General features: G+C 44.1%; 1 protein-coding gene across 1 annotated transcript; it reads left to right on the top strand.

Annotated features, from left to right (window-relative positions):
• The first annotated feature begins 10,830 nt into the window (after nt 1-10,830).
• Nucleotides 10,831-13,403, top strand: LOC120044118. Its single transcript, XM_038988709.1, has 4 exons — nt 10,831-10,846; nt 11,583-11,633; nt 11,769-13,114; nt 13,299-13,403. The coding sequence occupies exons 1-4, from the start codon at nt 10,831-10,833 to the stop codon at nt 13,401-13,403; spliced, it is 1,518 nt and encodes a 505-aa protein (XP_038844637.1).
• Nucleotides 13,404-21,326: the final 7,923 nt, after the last annotated feature.

Genomic DNA, 21,326 nt, shown 5'->3' with positions numbered 1-21,326 from the left:
AGCTGTGAGTCTCTAAGAGCTTTACACACCTTGTACAATATTTGCACATTATTCTTTCTAAAATTCTTCAAGCTCTGTCAAGTTGGTTGTTGATTATTGCTAGACAGTCATTTTCTAGTCTTGTCATAGATTTTCAAGAAGATTTAAGTCAAAACTATAACTAGGCCACTCAGGAACAGTCTATGTAATTTTGGTAAACAACTCCAGTGATTTTTTGGCCTTGTTTTTAAGGCTATTGTCCTGCTGAAAGGTGTATTTTTCTCTCTCTCTGTTGGAAAGCAAACTGAACAAGGTTTTCCCCTAAGATTGTACCTGTGCTTAGCTCTATTCCATGTATTTTTATTCCCCAAAAAACTCCCTAGTCCTTGCTGATGACAAGCATACTCTTAACATGATGCAGCCACCACCATGCTTGAAAATATAAAGAGTGGTACTCAGTGTGGGGTTGGATTTCCCCCAAACATAACGCTTTGTATTCAGGACATAAAGTACATTTCTTTGCAACGTTTTTTGCATTTTTACCTTAGTGCCTTGTTGCAAACAGGATGCATGTTTTGGAATATTTTTTATTCTGTATAGGCGTCCTTATGTTCACTCTGTCATTTAGGTTAGTATGGTGGAGTAACTACAATGTTGTTGTTTGTTTATTTATTTGTTTTGGGGGGTAGATCATCTTTAATATTGCAGATAGATTGTAAGTTTTATCAATTTAATTGTTTGCATAATTTCCAATCCCCCTTATTTTTTTTAATTATTTTTTTGCTCACATCTGCGGTACCTGTAGTTAAATAATTATACATATATTCCTCATTTCCTCTTTCTTCAAGTGCTGGATTTTCACCCACAGCGGCCAACCCACCATTCATTCTGATGTTAACTCCAACCCTCCGATGTCCACAGATTAACCCATCTTTCCCAGAATAATGCCATTTAGCTATTTCCTTTAGCAATACATCCCTCCATTTTACTGTGACGTCTTACGAGGATCCTGAACCTTCCTATTTGTAACATTTATACCGATATTGCCCTAAAAATCAATACTTTACCACAGAGAATGATAATATTTCCCATTGACTGATGGTGGTTTTTCAGAGCCCCTAACAATACAGTTTGCAGGTCCATCTGAACCCTGATACTATGACATAACAACCATTCCTGGACCTGACTCCAAAAGCGAGCCACCGATGGACAGGACCAGAAGATATGTTTTATTGGTTGTGTTTCCTTGTGGCAGTCTGCACAAGGCTGACTGTTCAGTGCCCCATACTGCCCTACCAAGCAGAAAGGCAGCAACTGCTCATAGTGTGGAACTGAGAAAAATGTATTTTATTTACCTTGGTTTCACAGTAACCTAGTACAATTACTGCTAATATGACCCCCATTTGGCCCCCATATGACCCCCATTTGTCCACATGATTAAGCGTGTATTTAATGTAGAAAAAAATGACATGAACTCATTTTCGACCAAATCAGCAGTTACTGCCTTTTGCTTGGTAGGGCAGCATATATTGAGCATTCTTTTTGTAGCAAGTATTTTACTGTATATAATAGCTTCAATTGAAATGAACAGATTGATGTGTCAATTGTTTTTTTAAATGTCAGTTCTTAGACTCGTTCAGAAAAACCTGTTCCCAATGTACTTGAATTTCTTATGGTATTGCTGTCAAACACGTTTGACTTTCCTGCTAGAGCCATGATTAAATATATAAACTGTAATATCACTACATAATAAGTCAGCAACTCCTCCCATAAATGGATAGGTGTTTCCCTTTCCACAGTTTCAAGATTCTATCTATTTTGCTAAGTTTTCAATCAAAGTTAATAGTTACAAGATCTCTAAACTTTTCTGGGTTACGTACATCAAGCACATGGACTTCACCGTCTGCCTATTTAACCCGGGAGACCTCATCAAATCAAATCAAATTTCACTGGTCACATACACGTGTTTAGCAGATGTAGCGAAATGCTTGTAATGACAATTTAAAGTGTGTGTCTTTTTAGAGACTATATCCATAATATAGTGTACTCATCAGAGTCGGGTTTTTATAGAAACTGGAGACATTATCCAGGTCCTCAACGAGGCCCTTCAAGGTTGAAGATTGAGGAATCAAGAGAAATCTTGAATCACCGGAATACATTGATACTTTTGTCTCTATTGCCTTCATGTTTTGCCTCTTAATGTTATCATTAGACCTTAATGTTATCATTAGACCTTCATGTTATCATTAGACCTTCATGTTATCATTAGACCTTAATGTTATCATTAGACCTTAATGTTATCATTAGACCTTCATGTTATCATTAGACCTTAATGTTATCATTAGACCTTCATGTTATCATTAGACCTTAATGTTATCATTAGACCTTAATGTTATCGCCACCCGTCTCCCGGGTGGCGCAGTGGTCTACAGTGCTAGCTGCGCCACCAGAGTCTCTGGGTTCGCGCCCAGGCTGGGCTGGGTTCGCGCCCAGGCTCTGTCGCAGCCGGCCGCAACCGGGAGATCCGTGGGGCGACGCACAATTGGCATAGCTTCGTCCGGGTTAGGGAGGGTTTGGCCGGTAGGGAGGGTTTGGCCGGTAGGGATATCCTTGTCTCAGTACGTAAAAAAATAATAATAATAAAATGTATGCACTCTACTGTAAGTCGCTCTGGATAAGAGCGTCTGCTAAATGACTAAAATGTAAATGTAAATGTAATCATTAGACCTTAATGTTATCATTAGACCTTAATGTTATCATTAGACCTTCATGTTATCATTAGACCTTCATGTTATCATTAGACCTTTTAGACCTTAATGTTATCATTAGACCTTAATGTTATCATTAGACAGTTCTACTACAATGTTATTGATCCATCCTAAGTTTTCTCCTATCACAGCCGTTAAACTCTGTAACTGTTTTAAAGTCATCATTGACCTCATGGTGAAATCCTTGAGCGGTTTCCTTCCTCTCCGGCAACTGAGTTAGAAAGGACGCCTGTATCTTTGTAGTGACTGAGTTTATTGATACACTATCCACAGTGTAATTAATAACTTCACCATGCTCAAAGGGATAGTCAATTTCCGTTTTTTAAATTTACCTTTCTACCAGTAGGTACCCTTCTTTGCGTGTCTTTGGAAAACCTCCCTGGTCTTTGTGGTTGAATCTCTAAAATTCACTGCTCAACTTAGGGACCTTACAGATAATTAATTGTATGTGTTGTGTACAGAGATGAGGTAGTCATCCAAAAAGCATATTAACCACTATTACGGCACACAGTGACTTATACAACCTATTATGTGAATTGTTAAGCAAATAATTACTCCTGAAATTATTTAGGCTTGCCATAACAAAGGGTTTGAATAATTATTGACTCAAGACATTTCAGCTTTTCAATTTTGTATTAATTTGTGGAAATGTGGAAAAACCTAATTCCACTCTGACATTATGGGGTATTGTGTCTAGGCCAGTGACACAACCTCTCAATGTAATCCATTCTAAATCCAGACGGTAACACAACAACATGTAGAACAATTCAAGGGGTGTTAATACTTTCTGAAGGCTGAAGGCTGAAGTTGGCTTTGCGATTCATACAGGTACGTTTATGTCATACCAATAGATGTCACGCCAAGTCGTAGGGAGCTACAACAATGTCATACCAAACATGCATACAATCCATCCAAAAATGTAGATATTTAGGAGTGTTTTTGTAAGATGTGAAAGTGTAAGATCCCTATGGGGTTTCTGGATCTCCATTCAATTCCTAATAAACTGCCTGGCCATTTGTTGTACTCTATCCATTGTGTTGAAGCACAGCTCTGATCTTCCACATACTAAACTATAATAATACAGCCAGAATATAATAATACAGCCAGAAACAACTGTGTTTTTACACACGGTGTGGCAGAACCAGTTATGTTTTTACACACGGTGTGGTAGAACCAGTTATGTTTTTACACACGGTGTGGTAGAACCAGTTATGTTTTTACACACGGTGTGGCAGAACCAGTTATGTTTTTACACACAGTGTGGCAGAACCAGTTGTGTTTTTACACACGGCAGAACCAGTTGTGTTTTTACATACGGCAGAACCAGTTATGTTTTTACACACGGTGTGGCAGAACCAGTTATGTTTTTACACACGGTGTGGTAGAACCAGTTATGTTTTTACACACGGTGTGGCAGAACCAGTTGTGTTTTTACACACGGCAGAACCAGTTATGTTTTTACATACGGCAGAACCAGTTATGTTTTTACACACGGTGTGGCAGAACCAGTTATGTTTTTACACACGGCAGAACCAGTTATGTTTTTACATACGGCAGAACCAGTTATGTTTTTACACACGGTGTGGCAGAACCAGTTATGTTTTTACACACGGCAGAACCAGTTATGTTTTTACACACGGTGTGGCAGAACCAGTTATGTTTTTACACACGGCAGAACCAGTTATGTTTTTACACATGGTGTGGCAGAACCAGTTATGTTTTTACACACGGCAGAACCAGTTATGTTTTTACACATGGTGTGGCAGAACCAGTTATGTTTTTACACACGGCAGAACCAGTTATGTTTTTACACACGGTGTGGCAGAACCAGTTATGTTTTTACACACGGCAGAACCAGTTATGTTTTTACACACGGCAGAACCAGTTATGTTTTTACACACGGCAGAACCAGTTATGTTTTTACACATGGTGTGGTAGAACCAGTTATATTTTTACACACGGCAGAACCAGTTATGTTTTTACATACGGCAGAACCAGTTATGTTTTTACACACGGCAGAACCAGTTATGTTTTTACACACGGTGTGGCAGAACCAGTTATGTTTTTACACACGGTGTGGCAGAACCAGTTATGTTTTTACACACGGCAGAACCAGTTATGTTTTTACATACGGCAGAACCAGTTATGTTTTTACACACGGCAGAACCAGTTATGTTTTTACACACGGTGTGGCAGAACCAGTTATGTTTTTACACACGGTGTGGCAGAACCAGTTATGTTTTTACACACGGCAGAACCAGTTATGTTTTTACACACGGCAGAACCAGTTGTGTTTTTACACACGGTGTGGCAGAACCAGTTATGTTTTTACACACGGTGTGGCAGAACCAGTTATGTTTTTACATACGGCAGAACCAGTTATGTTTTTACACACGGTGTGGCAGAACCAGTTATGTTTTTACACACGGCAGAACCAGTTATGTTTTTACACACGGCAGAACCAGTTATGTTTTTACACACGGCAGAACCAGTTATGTTTTTACACACGGTGTGGCAGAACCAGTTATGTTTTTACACACGGTGTGGTAGAACCAGTTATGTTTTTACACACGGTGTGGCAGAACCAGTTGTGTTTTTACACACGGCAGAACCAGTTATGTTTTTACATATGGCAGAACCAGTTATGTTTTTACACACGGTGTGGCAGAACCAGTTATGTTTTTACACACGGCAGAACCAGTTATGTTTTTACATACGGCAGAACCAGTTATGTTTTTACACACGGTGTGGCAGAACCAGTTATGTTTTTACACACGGCAGAACCAGTTATGTTTTTACACACGGTGTGGCAGAACCAGTTATGTTTTTACACACGGCAGAACCAGTTATGTTTTTACACACGGTGTGGCAGAACCAGTTATGTTTTTACACACGGCAGAACCAGTTATGTTTTTACACACGGCAGAACCAGTTGTGTTTTTACACACGGTGTGGCAGAACCAGTTATGTTTTTACACACGGCAGAACCAGTTATGTTTTTACACATGGTGTGGCAGAACCAGTTATGTTTTTACACACGGCAGAACCAGTTATGTTTTTACACACGGTGTGGCAGAACCAGTTATGTTTTTACACACGGCAGAACCAGTTATGTTTTTACACACGGCAGAACCAGTTATGTTTTTACACACGGCAGAACCAGTTATGTTTTTACACATGGTGTGGTAGAACCAGTTATATTTTTACACACGGCAGAACCAGTTATGTTTTTACATACGGCAGAACCAGTTATGTTTTTACACACGGCAGAACCAGTTATGTTTTTACACACGGTGTGGCAGAACCAGTTATGTTTTTACACACGGTGTGGCAGAACCAGTTATGTTTTTACACACGGCAGAACCAGTTATGTTTTTACATACGGCAGAACCAGTTATGTTTTTACACACGGCAGAACCAGTTATGTTTTTACACACGGTGTGGCAGAACCAGTTATGTTTTTACACACGGTGTGGCAGAACCAGTTATGTTTTTACACACGGCAGAACCAGTTATGTTTTTACACACGGCAGAACCAGTTGTGTTTTTACACACGGTGTGGCAGAACCAGTTATGTTTTTACACACGGTGTGGCAGAACCAGTTATGTTTTTACATACGGCAGAACCAGTTATGTTTTTACACACGGTGTGGCAGAACCAGTTATGTTTTTACACACGGCAGAACCAGTTATGTTTTTACACACGGTGTGGCAGAACCAGTTATGTTTTTACACACGGCAGAACCAGTTATGTTTTTACACACGGCAGAACCAGTTGTGTTTTTACACACGGTGTGGCAGAACCAGTTATGTTTTTACACACGGCAGAACCAGTTATGTTTTTACACATGGTGTGGCAGAACCAGTTATGTTTTTACACACGGCAGAACCAGTTATGTTTTTACACACGGTGTGGCAGAACCAGTTATGTTTTTACACACGGCAGAACCAGTTATGTTTTTACACACGGCAGAACCAGTTATGTTTTTACACACGGCAGAACCAGTTATGTTTTTACACATGGTGTGGTAGAACCAGTTATATTTTTACACACGGCAGAACCAGTTATGTTTTTACATACGGCAGAACCAGTTATGTTTTTACACACGGCAGAACCAGTTATGTTTTTACACACGGTGTGGCAGAACCAGTTATGTTTTTACACACGGTGTGGCAGAACCAGTTATGTTTTTACACACGGCAGAACCAGTTATGTTTTTACATACGGCAGAACCAGTTATGTTTTTACACACGGCAGAACCAGTTATGTTTTTACACACGGTGTGGCAGAACCAGTTATGTTTTTACACACGGTGTGGCAGAACCAGTTATGTTTTTACACACGGCAGAACCAGTTATGTTTTTACACACGGCAGAACCAGTTGTGTTTTTACACACGGTGTGGCAGAACCAGTTATGTTTTTACACACGGTGTGGCAGAACCAGTTATGTTTTTACATACGGCAGAACCAGTTATGTTTTTACACACGGTGTGGCAGAACCAGTTATGTTTTTACACACGGCAGAACCAGTTATGTTTTTACACACGGCAGAACCAGTTATGTTTTTACACACGGCAGAACCAGTTATGTTTTTACACACGGTGTGGCAGAACCAGTTATGTTTTTACACACGGTGTGGCAGAACCAGTTATGTTTTTACACACGGCAGAACCAGTTATGTTTTTACACACGGTGTGGCAGAACCAGTTATGTTTTTACACACGGCAGAACCAGTTATGTTTTTACACACGGCAGAACCAGTTGTGTTTTTACACACGGTGTGGCAGAACCAGTTATGTTTTTACACACAGTGTGGCAGAACCAGTTATGTTTTTACACACGGCAGAACCAGTTATGTTTTTACACACAGTGTGGCAGAACCAGTTATATTTTTACACACGGTGTGGCAGAACCAGTTATGTTTTTACACACAGTGTGGCAGAACCAGTTATGTTTTTACACACGGTGTGGCAGAACCAGTTATGTTTTTACACACGGCAGAACCAGTTATGTTTTTACACACGGCAGAACCAGTTATGTTTTTACACACGGCAGAACCAGTTGTGTTTTTACACACGGCAGAACCAGTTGTGTTTTTACACACGGCAGAACCAGTTATGTTTTTACATACGGCAGAACCAGTTATGTTTTTACACACGGCAGAACCAGTTATGTTTTTACATACGGCAGAACCAGTTATGTTTTTACACACGGCAGAACCAGTTATGTTTTTACATACGGCAGAACCAGTTATGTTTTTACACACGGTGTGGCAGAACCAGTTATGTTTTTACACACGGTGTGGCAGAACCAGTTATGTTTTTACACGGTGTGGCAGAACCAGTTATGTTTTTACACACGGTGTGGTAGAACCAGTTGTGTTTTTACTCACGGTGTGGCAGAACCAGTTATGTTTTTACACACAGTGTGGTAGAACCAGTTATGTTTTTACACACGGCAGAACCAGTTATGTTTTTACACACGGTGTGGCAGAACCAGTTATGTTTTTACTCACGGTGTGGTAGAACCAGTTGTGTTTTTACTCACGGTGTGGCAGAACCAGTTATGTTTTTACACACGGTGTGGCAGAACCAGTTATGTTTTTACACACGGTGTGGCAGAACCAGTTATGTTTTTACACACGGTGTGGCAGAACCAGTTGTGTTTTTACACACGGTGTGGCAGAACCAGTTATGTTTTTACACACAGTGTGGTAGAACCAGTTATGTTTTTACACACGGTGTGGTAGAACCAGTTGTGTTTTTACTCACGGTGTGGTAGAACCAGTTATGTTTTTACACACGGTGTGGCAGAACCAGTTGTGTTTTTACACACGGTGTGGCAGAACCAGTTGTGTTTTTACACACGGTGTGGCAGAACCAGTTATGTTTTTACACACGGTGTGGCAGAACCAGTTGTGTTTTTACACACGGTGTGGCAGAACCAGTTATGTTTTTACACACAGTGTGGTAGAACCAGTTATGTTTTTACACACGGTGTGGTAGAACCAGTTGTGTTTTTACTCACGGTGTGGCAGAACCAGTTATGTTTTTACACACGGTGTGGCAGAACCAGTTATGTTTTTACACACGGTAGAACCAGTTATGTTTTTACACACGGTGTGGCAGAACCAGTTATGTTTTTACACACGGTGTGGTAGAACCAGTTGTGTTTTTACACACGGTGTGGTAGAACCAGTTATGTTTTTACACACGGTGTGGTAGAACCAGTTATGTTTTTACACACGGTGTGGTAGAACCAGTTATGTTTTTACACACGGTGTGGCAGAACCAGTTATGTTTTTACACACGGCAGAACCAGTTATGTTTTTACACACGGTGTGGCAGAACCAGTTATGTTTTTACACACGGTGTGGCAGAACCAGTTATGTTTTTACACACGGTGTGGCAGAACCAGTTATGTTTTACACACGGTGTGGTAGAACCAGTTATGTTTTTACACACGGTGTGGCAGAACCAGTTATGTTTTTACACACGGTGTGGCAGAACCAGTTATGTTTTACACACGGTGTGGTAGAACCAGTTATGTTTTTACACACGGTGTGGTAGAACCAGTTATGTTTTTACACACGGTGTGGCAGAACCAGTTATGTTTTTACACACGGTGTGGCAGAACCAGTTATGTTTTTACACACGGTGTGGCAGAACCAGTTATGTTTTTACACACGGTGTGGCAGAACCAGTTATGTTTTTACACACGGTGTGGCAGAACCAGTTATGTTTTTACACACGGTGTGGCAGAACCAGTTATGTTTTTACACACGGTGTGGTAGAACCAGTTATGTTTTTACACACGGTGTGGCAGAACCAGTTATGTTTTTACACATCATTGGGCAGAACCCATGACAGACAATTTCAACATTACTAGGGAGTCAGTCTCACAGACAGGTCAACCAGGAGAGACCGACTCCTTCGTTGCTAGGGAGTCAGTCTCACAGACAGGTCAACCAGGAGAGACAGAGTCCTTCGTTGCTAGGGAGTCAGTCTCACAGACAGGTCAACCAGGAGAGACAGAGTCCTTCGTTGCTAGGGAGTCAGTCTCACAGACAGGTCAACCAGGAGAGACCGACTCCTTCGTTGCTAGGGAGTCAGTCTCACAGACAGGTCAACCAGGAGAGACAACGTCTGTGATAAGAGTCTGTCTCTCCTGGTTACCTGTCTGTGAGACTGTATGTTTTAGTGAACCTTTATTTAACAGGGCAGGTCAGTTAAGAACAAATTCTAATTTACAATGACGGACTACCCCGGACAAATTGTGCGCCGCCCTATGAGACTCCCAATCACAGCCGGATGTAATACAGCCTGGATTTGAACCAGGGACTGTAATGACGCCTCCTGCACTGAGATGCAGTGCCTTAGACCGCTGGGCTACTCTGGAGCCCTGAGGGAGAAAACAAGGTGTCAAACATTTGGTGAGTTACCTTTTGCTTGAGTGTAGATTGAACCAATGGAATGGTCTCAAATGAGTCAACTATGCACATCCGGGGCACCCGTAATGCATCCTGATTTGCTGTAAGCCATAGATATCACTTTCGATTTGACTCTAAATTATAAAGTTCAAACAGATTTGATCAGATTTGTATATGTCTATATCTTCTCATTTAAATTATATCGTGAACTGGATTAGTATGCAACGATAAACGATATAGTTTGTTATTTTAGCATGTGTGAATAAATAAAGTTTCGGAGCGCTCGACAGAACGACATCGTTGACAGAAATTAAGACAGAATTCTCCTGTCTGCAAATTCCGTAAGTAATGGACGTACATGATTCCTGCGGTAAAACAGTTATTTCTATTGGTTGAATATTCCTGTCCACTTTATTATAGTTATCCTATGTATATTGTTATATGTCATGTTTTTTTCTTTCTGTGAAGTACTTGTGATGGTTTCGGTGTACAGTAACTGTACAAAACGGCGCATCGTGCCCTTCTAGGCCTGTACCCAAAGCCTTATGAGAAATTCAAATATACGTTCTGATCACACCAATTATCAGGCTACTAATTTCCTCCACATTAACCATATACACACTGTTGTTTTAATAGGTTAAGCTGCACAATTATGGCATCCAATGAGAGTGAGTATCATTCCTTATTTGATACAATGTTGGATCCCATTGGGCACAGACGTTGATTCAACGTCTATTCCACCTTGGTTCAACGTTGATTCAACGTCTATTCCACCTTGGTTCCAACGTTGATTCAACCAATGTGTGCCCAGTGGGATATTGCAATTGTTATTGCTGAGTAGGCCTGTATGCAGTATATTGGGTATTATAGTATGTTCTACTGTATTATAGTGTGTTGTGTTTGTGTACGCTGACTTCTCTAAATTAATTTCCATGTAAATAACAATAAAGTATATTTAAGCAATAAGACCAGAGGAGTTGTGGTGTAATATACCACAGCTAAGGGCTGTTCTTATGCACGACACAACAAAGAGTGCCTGGACACAGCCCTTAGCCGTGGTATACTAGCCATATACCACAAACCCCAGAGGTGCCTTATTGCTGTTATAAACTGGTTACCAACGTAATTAGAGCAGTAAAAATACATGTTTTGTCATACCCGTGGTATACGGCCTGATAAACCACGGCTGTCAGCCAATCAGCATTCAGGGCTCGAACCAATCAGTTTATAATATACTTTATATTATACTGTATTATAGTGTGTTGTGTTCCTGTATTTGTATGCTGACTTCTCTAAATGAATTTTCCATGGAAATGGACAGTAAAGTATATTGTATGGTATGTCAGGAAGGGATATGGGTATACAGTATATTTAGTAGGCCTATAACTTAACATGTTTTCATAGGTTCTAATCGGAAAAGAAGGAGGAAGAGCAGCATGGAGGAGCCCCCTTATTGTGAGTTCTATACATTTTAGTTTTGTATTCATCTGTACATAAATAAATACTTGTGATGGCCAAGAGAATAGTGCATGCTGGTCTAATTGTGTACTTTTGTTGACTGTTGGTTGTGTGTGTGTGTTTGTTTGTCAGTGTCAGACGATGCAGAGTTTAGAGTCCTTCTCTTTGGGAGAGGTGGCCGCAGTCAATTTTCTCTGGCAAACTCCATTCTGGGGACAGTTGTGTTCGCGGATGAGCTCTGCAACATTACAGAGAGTCAGAGACACAGGAGTGAGGCGTTCGAGAGAAAACTAGCTGTGATCAACACTCCAAACCTCTCTGAGTATGAGGCATCCCAGAAAGAGCTGAGAAGAGTGTTCAAGATGTCTGTGTGTATGTCCTCTCCTGGTCCCTACGTCGTTCTCTTTGCATTCGACCTGAACAACATCTCACCAAGTGCAGTAAGCATCCTGGAACTGGTCACAAAGCATTTTGGGGACAGCATCTTGAACCACATGATGGTGGTGGTGTGCCATGAGGAGGAGAAGGAGGATTCAGCTCTAGAGGAGAAAGTCAAGACTAACAGAGACTTCAGGGAGCTCATTGAGAAGTGTGGACAAAGGTATCACCTCTTCAATGAGAGGAAGGCCCGGAGAGACGAGAAGGTTTCCAGACAGCTCCTGGAGAAGATGGACGACATGGTGAGGGAAAACGGATGCAGATTCTACTCCAATCACCAATATCAGGAAGCAGAAAAGAGAATCCAGAAAGAGGAGCGTTTCATGATGAAAGGGAGAAAGAAAGAGATGCTGACAAAGAGGAAGGAGCTGGAGAGCAGGTACACAGGTGAAGGTCTTGAGAAGGAGCTGCTGCAGTTTGAGACGAGGATAAGAGTAGAGAACCGAGAGAAGGCTGAGAGGAAGATCTCCGAGGTACTGGGATTTACTCTCACAGCAGTTGACTATGCTGCTGCAGTAGGTAAAGGGGCAGCTCTCGGGGCTTTATGTGGAGCGGTCATGGGGTTTGAGGGTATGGCGGTGGGAGCCGCTGTAGGTGCCGTCGTCGGGGGTGTCATGGGAGGTGCTGCCAGAGCGGCATGGGGTTACCTCACAAACGCTGCTGCAGTAGGTAAAGGGGCAGCTCTCGGGGCTTTATGTGGAGCGGTCATGGGGTTTGAGGGTATGGCGGTGGGAGCCGCTGTAGGTGCTGTCGTCGGGGGTGTCATGGGAGGTGCTGCCAGAGCGGCATGGGGTTACCTCACAAACGCTGCTGCAGTAGGTAAAGGGGCAGCTCTCGGGGCTTTATGTGGAGCGGTCATGGGGTTTGAGGGTATGGCGGTGGGAGCCGCTGTAGGTGCTGTCGTCGGGGGTGTCATGGGAGGTGCTGCCAGAGCGGCATGGGGTTACCTCACAAACGCTGCTGCAGTAGGTAAAGGGGCAGCTCTCAGGGCTTTATGTGGAGCGGTCATGGGGTTTGAGGGTATGGCGGTGGGAGCCGCTGTAGGTGCCGTCGTCGGGGGTGTCGTCGTCGGGGGTGCCGTCGTCGGGGGTGTCATGGGAGGTGCTGCCAGAGCGGCATGGGGTTACCTCACAAACGCTGCTGCAGTAGGTAAAGGGGCAGCTCTCGGGGCTTTATGTGGAGCGGTCATGGGGTTTGAGGGTATGGCGGTGGGAGCCGCTGTAGGTGCCGTCGTCGGGGGTGTCGTCGTCGGGGGTGCCGTCGTCGGGGGTGTCATGGGAGGTGCTGCCAGAGCGGCATGGGGTTACCTCACAAACGCTGCTGCAGTAGGTAAAGGGGCAGCTCTCGGGGCTTTATGTGGAGCGGTCATGGGGTTTGAGGGTATGGCGGTGGGAGCCGCTGTAGGTGCTGTCGTCGGGGGTGTCGTCGTCGGGGGTGCCGTCGTCGGGGGTGTCATGGGAGGTGCTGCCAGAGCGGCATGGGGTTACCTCACAAACGCTGCTGCAGTAGGTAAAGGGGCAGCTCTCGGGGCTTTATGTGGAGCGGTCATGGGGTTTGAGGGTATGGCGGTGGGAGCCGCTGTAGGTGCTGTCGTCGGGGGTGTCGTCGTCGGGGGTGCCGTCGTCGGGGGTGTCATGGGAGGTGCTGCCAGAGCGGCATGGGGTTACCTCACAAACGCTGCTGCAGTAGGTAAAGGGGCAGCTCTCGGGGCTTTATGTGGAGCGGTCATGGGGTTTGAGGGTATGGCGGTGGGAGCCGCTGTAGGTGCCGTCGTCGGGGGTGTCGTCGTCGGGGGTGCCGTCGTCGGGGGTGTCATGGGAGGTGCTGCCAGAGCGGCATGGGGTTACCTCACAAACGCTGCTGCAGTAGGTAAAGGGGCAGCTCTCGGGGCTTTATGTGGAGCGGTCATGGGGTTTGAGGGTATGGCGGTGGGAGCCGCTGTAGGTGCTGTCGTCGGGGGTGTCGTCGTCGGGGGTGCCGTCGTCGGGGGTGTCATGGGAGGTGCTGCCAGAGCGGCATGGGGTTACCTCACAAACGCTGCTGCAGTAGGTAAAGGGGCAGCTCTCGGGGCTTTATGTGGAGCGGTCATGGGGTTTGAGGGTATGGCGGTGGGAGCCGCTGTAGGTGCTGTCGTTGGGGGTGTCATGGGAGGTGCTGCCAGAGCGGCATGGGGTTACCTCACAAACACTGCTGCAGTAGGTAAAGGGGCAGCTCTCGGGGCTTTATGTGGAGCGGTCATGGGGTTTGAGGGTATGGCGGTGGGAGCCGCTGTAGGTGCTGTCGTCGGGGGTGTCATGGGAGGTGCTGCCAGAGCGGCATGGGGTTACCTCACAAACGCTGCTGCAGTAGGTAAAGGGGCAGCTCTCGGGGCTTTATGTGGAGCGGTCATGGGGTTTGAGGGTATGGCGGTGGGAGCCGCTGTAGGTGCCGTCGTCAGGGGTGTCATAGAAGGTGCTGCCAGTGCGGTCATGGGGTTTGAGGGTATGGCGGTGGGAGCCACTGTAGGTGCCGTCGTCAGGGGTGTCATAGAAGGTGCTGCCAGTGCAGTCATGGGGTTTGAGGGTATGGCGGTGGGAGCCACTGTAGGTGCCGTCGTCAGGGGTGTCATAGAAGGTGCTGCCAGTGCGGTCATGGGGTTTGAGGGTATGGCGGTGGGAGCCGCTGTAGGTGCCGTCGTCGGGGGTGTCATAGGAGGTGCTGCCAGTGCGGCATGGGGTTACCTCACAAACGCTGCTGCACAAATGAATAGACGTTGAGACAATGCTGCCTACATCGATGATGCATTGCAGAGTTGAACAGGTTGTGTCATGTTAATGCCGTTCCTGCACAGTTTAACACCACTGTCAGATTTGTAGAGGTCTGAGGCCAATCAGTTCACTAATGAATCTTATTTATCAGTGAGGAAATATTCAGAGATGTATGTTTTGTAGATAATAGACACTGTTGATTTTTTGGCTGCTGATCTGGTGATGGTTTCTAGTAGGTTATTTTACCCAGATTCATTGTTGAAATACGTAATCGTGAATAGAGGGAGATCCTTTAATATTTAAACACATTATAAATGTACTGTTGTTTTTGGTGTCGTTGGAATTCACAATAAATCTGTGTACATTTAAATAGGTATGTAAATATACATTCTAAATCCACTTATGAAAGAACATTGTTATTTTTAATTTTATATTACTGCTGCTGTATATGTCTCTATTTTGCCTAATAAATTCCCTTTAAAAAAAATATAAATCCCTGTTTTGCTACCTTGTGGTATTTTTATTGTGTTAAAGCACATGTCTGATCTTCCATTGCTGTACTGAACAGTCTGACAGACAGTTCAATCAAGAGAGACCAGTCTGTCTCCCAGGTTCACTTGCTCTTTCAGCTTCAACACTTCCTTCTCAAACACATTCCACTTAATCTTTCCACCAGCCGTCCCTCCAGCACTCCTTCACGGCTACACGGCTAACCTCCTACACTGCTGCACAAATCCACTCTAGCAGGGCTCTGGTGTCCAGCCTTCCACGATGACTACTGGATCTCTGGCTGCAGAACCCACTGATACTGTACTGTACAGTACCTCTCTCTCATCTCTCTCTCTCTCTCCTCTGTCTCTGTGTGTGGCAGTTGAGGCTGGAGACGAGGCTAGCCACCACATAGTCTCATCCACAGGCTCAACTAATACAGTAGAGAGACTGGCTAGTGGACGAGACTAGCTATTACAGGGCTAGCTCTGGTCCAGGGTGTTAGTGAACCTTCAGGAAGGCTCAGCGTTAGCAAGCCACATTAACACACCCTGGACCAGAGCTACTGCAGAGCCTGGTGCTGCTGTTTGACAGCTCTAACACCCTGTACCAGAGCTACTGCAGGGCCTGGTGCTGCTGTTTGACAGCTCTAACACCCTGGACCAGAGCTACTGCAGGGCCTGATGCTTCTGTTTGACAGCTCTAACACCCTGGACCAGAGCTACTGCAGAGCCCGGTGCTGCTGTTTGTCAGCTCTAACAGGGTGGGGCCTTACCTAATACTGCCCCTTCTCCCCAAGTGTGCACTTGTTTACTTCACTTTACTTATTTGAAATGAATATAGGAAATATGGAAACTTCCTCTAGCCTATTGTCCATGGCTCCACCAATCAAATGCTTTTACGTTTGTGGGGAGTAGTGAAGTGCACCCTTCAGGAAGAAGGAGAGATCATTGGGACGTAGCCAATGTCTAAGGTTACAGCTTCCTCCCAAAGTAAACGCCTGATTGACTGACAACAGCTGAACACACCTGGATTAAGCCCCACCCACAGCACCTTTCTAGGAACTCACACCTGTCACCTGGCCTCTGAATACAGGAAGAGAGACAGACTGACTAGCAACCGAAGCTCTGAACACCTGGCCTCTGAATACAGGAAGAGAGACAGACTGACTAGCGACCGAAGCTCTGAACACCTGGCCTCTGAATACAGGAAGAGAGACAGACTGACTAGCGACCGAAGCTCTGAACACCTGGCCTCTGAATACAGGAAGAGAGACAGACTGACTAGCGACCGAAGCTCTGAGCACCTGGCCAGGAACAAGTGGGACAGGTAGGTTTAACTTGTTAACATCATACTGAACATAGGTTGTAAATAATGAACACAGCTTGGGAACAATAAAGCTTATTCTAATCTATCCTCCTTGTCAGGATGTTGGCTCTCTGTTCAGAACAGTATGTTAAACATCCATTTTCTTTTATAACATGTTTACGACTGAACAGGTCAGGACGTCACTCTTCTCAGTTCAGGAAGTCACAACTTTATAGGTACTACACTGTTTGTTTTTAACTGGTAAAAGAGAGAAAATACAATACCGCTTTGAGGTAAAACAAACAGTTATGATTCTAGTGAGAATAATAGCTTGAAGAGCTCATGCAGGTATTGAGTGTTGTGTTGGTTCCTTGATTATGTAACAGAATATGTGGTGTTACCTGTTCTACTGCATACCAAGGAATGTTACGCTCTCTGTCTCTCAAACACACAGACACACACATACAGACACAGCCAGAGAGACAGACACAGACAGAGAGACACACACAGACAGACACAGACAGACAGACACAGACAGAGAGACACACACAGACAGACACAGACAGAGAGACAGACACAGACAGAGAGACACACACAGACAGACACAGACAGAGAGACAGACACAGACAGAGAGACACACACAGACAGACACAGACAGAGAGACACACACAGACAGACACAGACACAGACAGACAGAGAGACACACACAGACAGACACAGCCAGACACAGACAGAGAGACACACACACACACACACACACACACACAGACAGACAGAGACAGACAGACAGAGCCAGAGAGACAGACACAGACAGACAGAGCCAGAGACAGACAGACAGAAAGACAGAGACACTTTTCTTTGAATGACACACATGATCACATAACTGACTTGGCTATGAGACACACAGAAACATGAGGCGAGTTCAGGTGAATCTGTGACCTGAAAGAGTTCCAATAGTGAAATATCCAAGACAAGCGTTCACTGCTTGACAAAGAAACATGTTTGACCGTGGAGTTGATAACAATTCACTGCCTTTGAGAATCTCCACATCCTGTCTTTCGTCCAATCAGATTGGATTAGCTGGAATGTGACTTTGCTCGCTGCGGTGATGTCAAGATTCCTCTCCAATACTATAAATGGCACCCTATTTCCTTTATAGTGCACTACTTTTGACCCAGGGCCCCATAGGGAATAGGGTGCCATTTAGGATGCAGACTATATTTTCGTTCAAATATTTTCTATTGAACACACACAAGAATGGTGTATAGGTATAAAAGACAAGTATACAATTCTCATATAAACATAAAAGAGCAGAGAGAAACAAAAAGACCCAGAGTTCTAGGTACAAAACAAATATTACAAAACACGACATACAGAACAAGGACAGGTAGAAAGAAAGAGGGTAGATGTCACCCCCCTTTATCCCCCCCTTATTCCCTGTCACGTTCCTGACCTGTTTTCTCTTGTTTTGTATGTCTTTATTGGTCAGGGCGTGAGTGTTGGGTGGGCAGTCTATGTTTTCTATTTCTATGTGGGGTTTTGTGTTCGGCCTGGTATGATTCTCAATTAGAGACAGGTGTGTATCGTTTGTCTCTGATTGAGAGTCATACTAAGGCAGCCAGGGTTTCACTGGTGTTTTGTGGGTGTTTGTCTCCTGTGTCAGTGTTTGTCGCACCATACGGGACTGTCTCGGTTTTTGTAGTCTGTTCCTGTTCGTGAGTTCTTCGTGTTTATTGTAAGTTCCATGTCCAGGTCTGTCTACTCCGTTTTGTTATTTTGTTAATTATTCATAGTGTTTGTTGGTTTGCCATTAAAATCATGAATACCTCCTACTCCGCATCTTGGTCCGATCCATGCTCCTCCTCGTCTGAGGAGGAGAACGACATTGACAGCCGTTACATTCCCCCCCTTATTCCCCCCTATTCCCCTCCCGACTGCCCGGGTGGCGGGGCCAGCACAGGCTGCCCAAAGGTAGATTAAAATATTACAATTGAGAGTGCGTTAAAAAGTACAAATTCACAGCGCCAAATGGTCCAAGTAAGAGAGGAAAGGCTGCCAGATTTCATCAAATGTTGATCATTTATTGTTCAGGATATATCTAATTCTTTCTAAGTGTACAGTGTTTGCCAATTCGCTGAGCCATAATTTGGTAGAGGGCGCTTCCCTCCATTTCCAAAACAACAAGATACTTTTTTTGGCCGAAATGAGACTGTAAGAGATGAGTTGTTTTTGGGGGTTGGTTAATCCGTTTAGGGAATCAGACACTCCCAGGATTATCAGAAGCGGGTCTGGGTCTATTGAAGTGTCCAGAACTTCAGAGAGGATCCTAGATGCACACTATATTTAAGACAAAATACTGTATGTTCCCTCTAGTCAGTGTTAACATCTTAACTTCAGTAGCCCTCTGCTGTCCTTGAGTTTCATAACCGATGAGTTTTATAAACTTCTGTCCTTCTACAGCTTGTTATTTATCAGCAAATGGTGAAGAGGTTATTGAATGAACCAGTCTTTGTTATTTCACCTTGGAAAGTATGATTGTATTATATGCTGAGAGAAAACAGTCACATACAGTGCCTTCGGAAAGAATTTTTCGTTACAGCCTTATTCTAAATGAATTAAATAAATAAAAATCCTCAGCAATCTACACACAATACCCCATAATGACAAAGCAAAAACAGTTTATTTTTATTTTTGGGGGGGCAAATTTATAAAAATCTATGAACAGAAATACCTAATTTACGCTTTTGCTATGAGACTCAAAATTGAGCACAGGTGCATCCTGTTTCCATTGATCATCCTAGAGATGTTTCTACAACTTGATTGGAGTCCACCTGTGGTAAATTCAATTGATTGGACATGATTTGGAAAGGCACACACCTGTCTATATAAGGTCCCACAGTTGACAGTGCATGTCAGAGCAAAAACCAAGCCATGAGGTCGAAGGAATTGTCCGTAGAGCCCCGAGACAGGATTGTGTTGAGGCACAGATCTGGTGAAGGGTACCAAAACATTTCTGCAGGTCACCAAGAACACAGTGGCCTCCATCATTCTTAAATGGAAGAAGTTTGGAACCACCAAGACTCTTCCTAGAGCTGGCCGCCCGGCCAAACTGAGCAATCGGGGGAGAAGGACCTTGGTCAGGGAGGTGACCAAGAACCTGATGGTCACTCTGACAGAGCTTCAGAGTTCCTCTGTGGAGATGGGAGAATCTTCCAGAAGGACAACCATCTCTGCAGCACCTCAGTAAAAAGGCACATGACAGCCCGCTTGGAGTTTACCAAAAGGCACCTAAAGACTCTCAGACTATGAGAAACAAGATTCTCTTGTCTGACGAAAACCAAGATTGAACTCTTTGGCCTGAATGCCAAGCGCCACGTCTGGCGGAAACCTGGCACCATCCCTACGGTGAAGCATGGTGGTGGCAGAATCCTGCTGTGGGGATGTTTTTCGTCGGCAGGGACTGGGAGACTAGTCAGCATCGAGGCAAAGATGAACATAGCAAAGTACAGAGAGATCCTTGATGAAAACCTGCTCAAGAGCTCTCAGGTCCTCAGACTGGGGCGAAGGTTCACCTTCCAACAGGACAACAACCCTAAGCACACAGCCAAGAGAACGCATGAATGGCTTCGTGACAAATCTCTGAATGTCCTTGAGTGGCCCAGCCTGAGCCCGGACTTGAACCCGATTGAACATCTCCGGAGAGACCTGAAAATAGCTGTGCAGCAACGCTCCCCATCCGACCTGACAGAGCTTGAGATGATCGGCTGATAAGAATGGGAGAAACTCCCCAAATACAGGTGTGCCAAGCTTGTAGCGTCATTCCTAAGAAGACTCAATGCTGTAATCGCTGGAGTCTGAATACCAATATTAAGTTTTTTTTATTTTTAATAAATTTGCAAAAATGTCTAAACCTGTTTTTGCTTTGCTTTTCATTATGGGGTATTGTGTGTGTAGATTGAGGGAGGGGGGGGGGACAATTTAATCAATTTTAGAATAAGGATGTAATCAAACAAAATGTGGGAAAAGTCAAGGGGTCTGAATACTTTCCGAAGACATTGTAACCCATCTTTCACTGACTAGTTGATTGAGTTTAACCTTGAAGAGAGTGAATACTGTGGCTTTTAACGCACGCTCTTCTTCCATTGGGAAAAATGAATGGGGGAAACCTTCAATAACTTGTTAGAGTTCACTGGTACAGTTTTTTTTATCTGGCCTATCAAATGGAAGTATTACGTGACAAGAACATGTCAAGAGACTTGACATTACATTTCATCTATATATTGATATATAATGGGGTGCAACTTTGGGTTTTTAGAAGTGAGGGGACGACAATGATAAAACTGGGGGGGGGCATGATATATATTTTCAAACAGTCTACGCGACCGCTCGGAGACGTCCGCATGGTCCTAAAGCATACCGTCGCCTTGTTTTTGTATCACATTACAATGGTAATGGGGGGAGATAAAAATGCAATTTCAGAATGTGGGGGGGGGGACATGCCCCCAGTGAAAGTTGCTTCCCTGTTAATGAGAGACGGTACACTACAAGTATCTGATACTACAAAGTGTTTCATGCTCAATCTCGTAATATATTGAACTTTGACCTTTTTAGAAAATGGGGAATTGGAAAGGGTGGAGAGATGGATTAGAGGGAAAAGAAGGGTGCCGAAAGGATGAATTGATTGATTTCTATGGTGTTCTTCCAGGGC

The sequence above is a fragment of the Salvelinus namaycush genome, chromosome 3 (genome assembly GCF_016432855.1).
Source record: "Salvelinus namaycush isolate Seneca chromosome 3, SaNama_1.0, whole genome shotgun sequence".
Classification (NCBI taxonomy): domain Eukaryota; kingdom Metazoa; phylum Chordata; class Actinopteri; order Salmoniformes; family Salmonidae; genus Salvelinus; species Salvelinus namaycush.
This window is presented reverse-complemented; position numbering and strand designations above follow the sequence as displayed.

Coding starts and splice junctions, on each gene's coding strand:
- LOC120044118 (XM_038988709.1), top strand. Junction 11,634..11,768: donor CATGGAGGAGCCCCCTTATT/GTGAGTTCTATA, acceptor TTTGTTTGTCAG/TGTCAGACGATGCAGAGTTT. Junction 13,115..13,298: donor GTATGGCGGTGGGAGCCGCT/GTAGGTGCCGTC, acceptor GAGCCGCTGTAG/GTGCCGTCGTCGGGGGTGTC.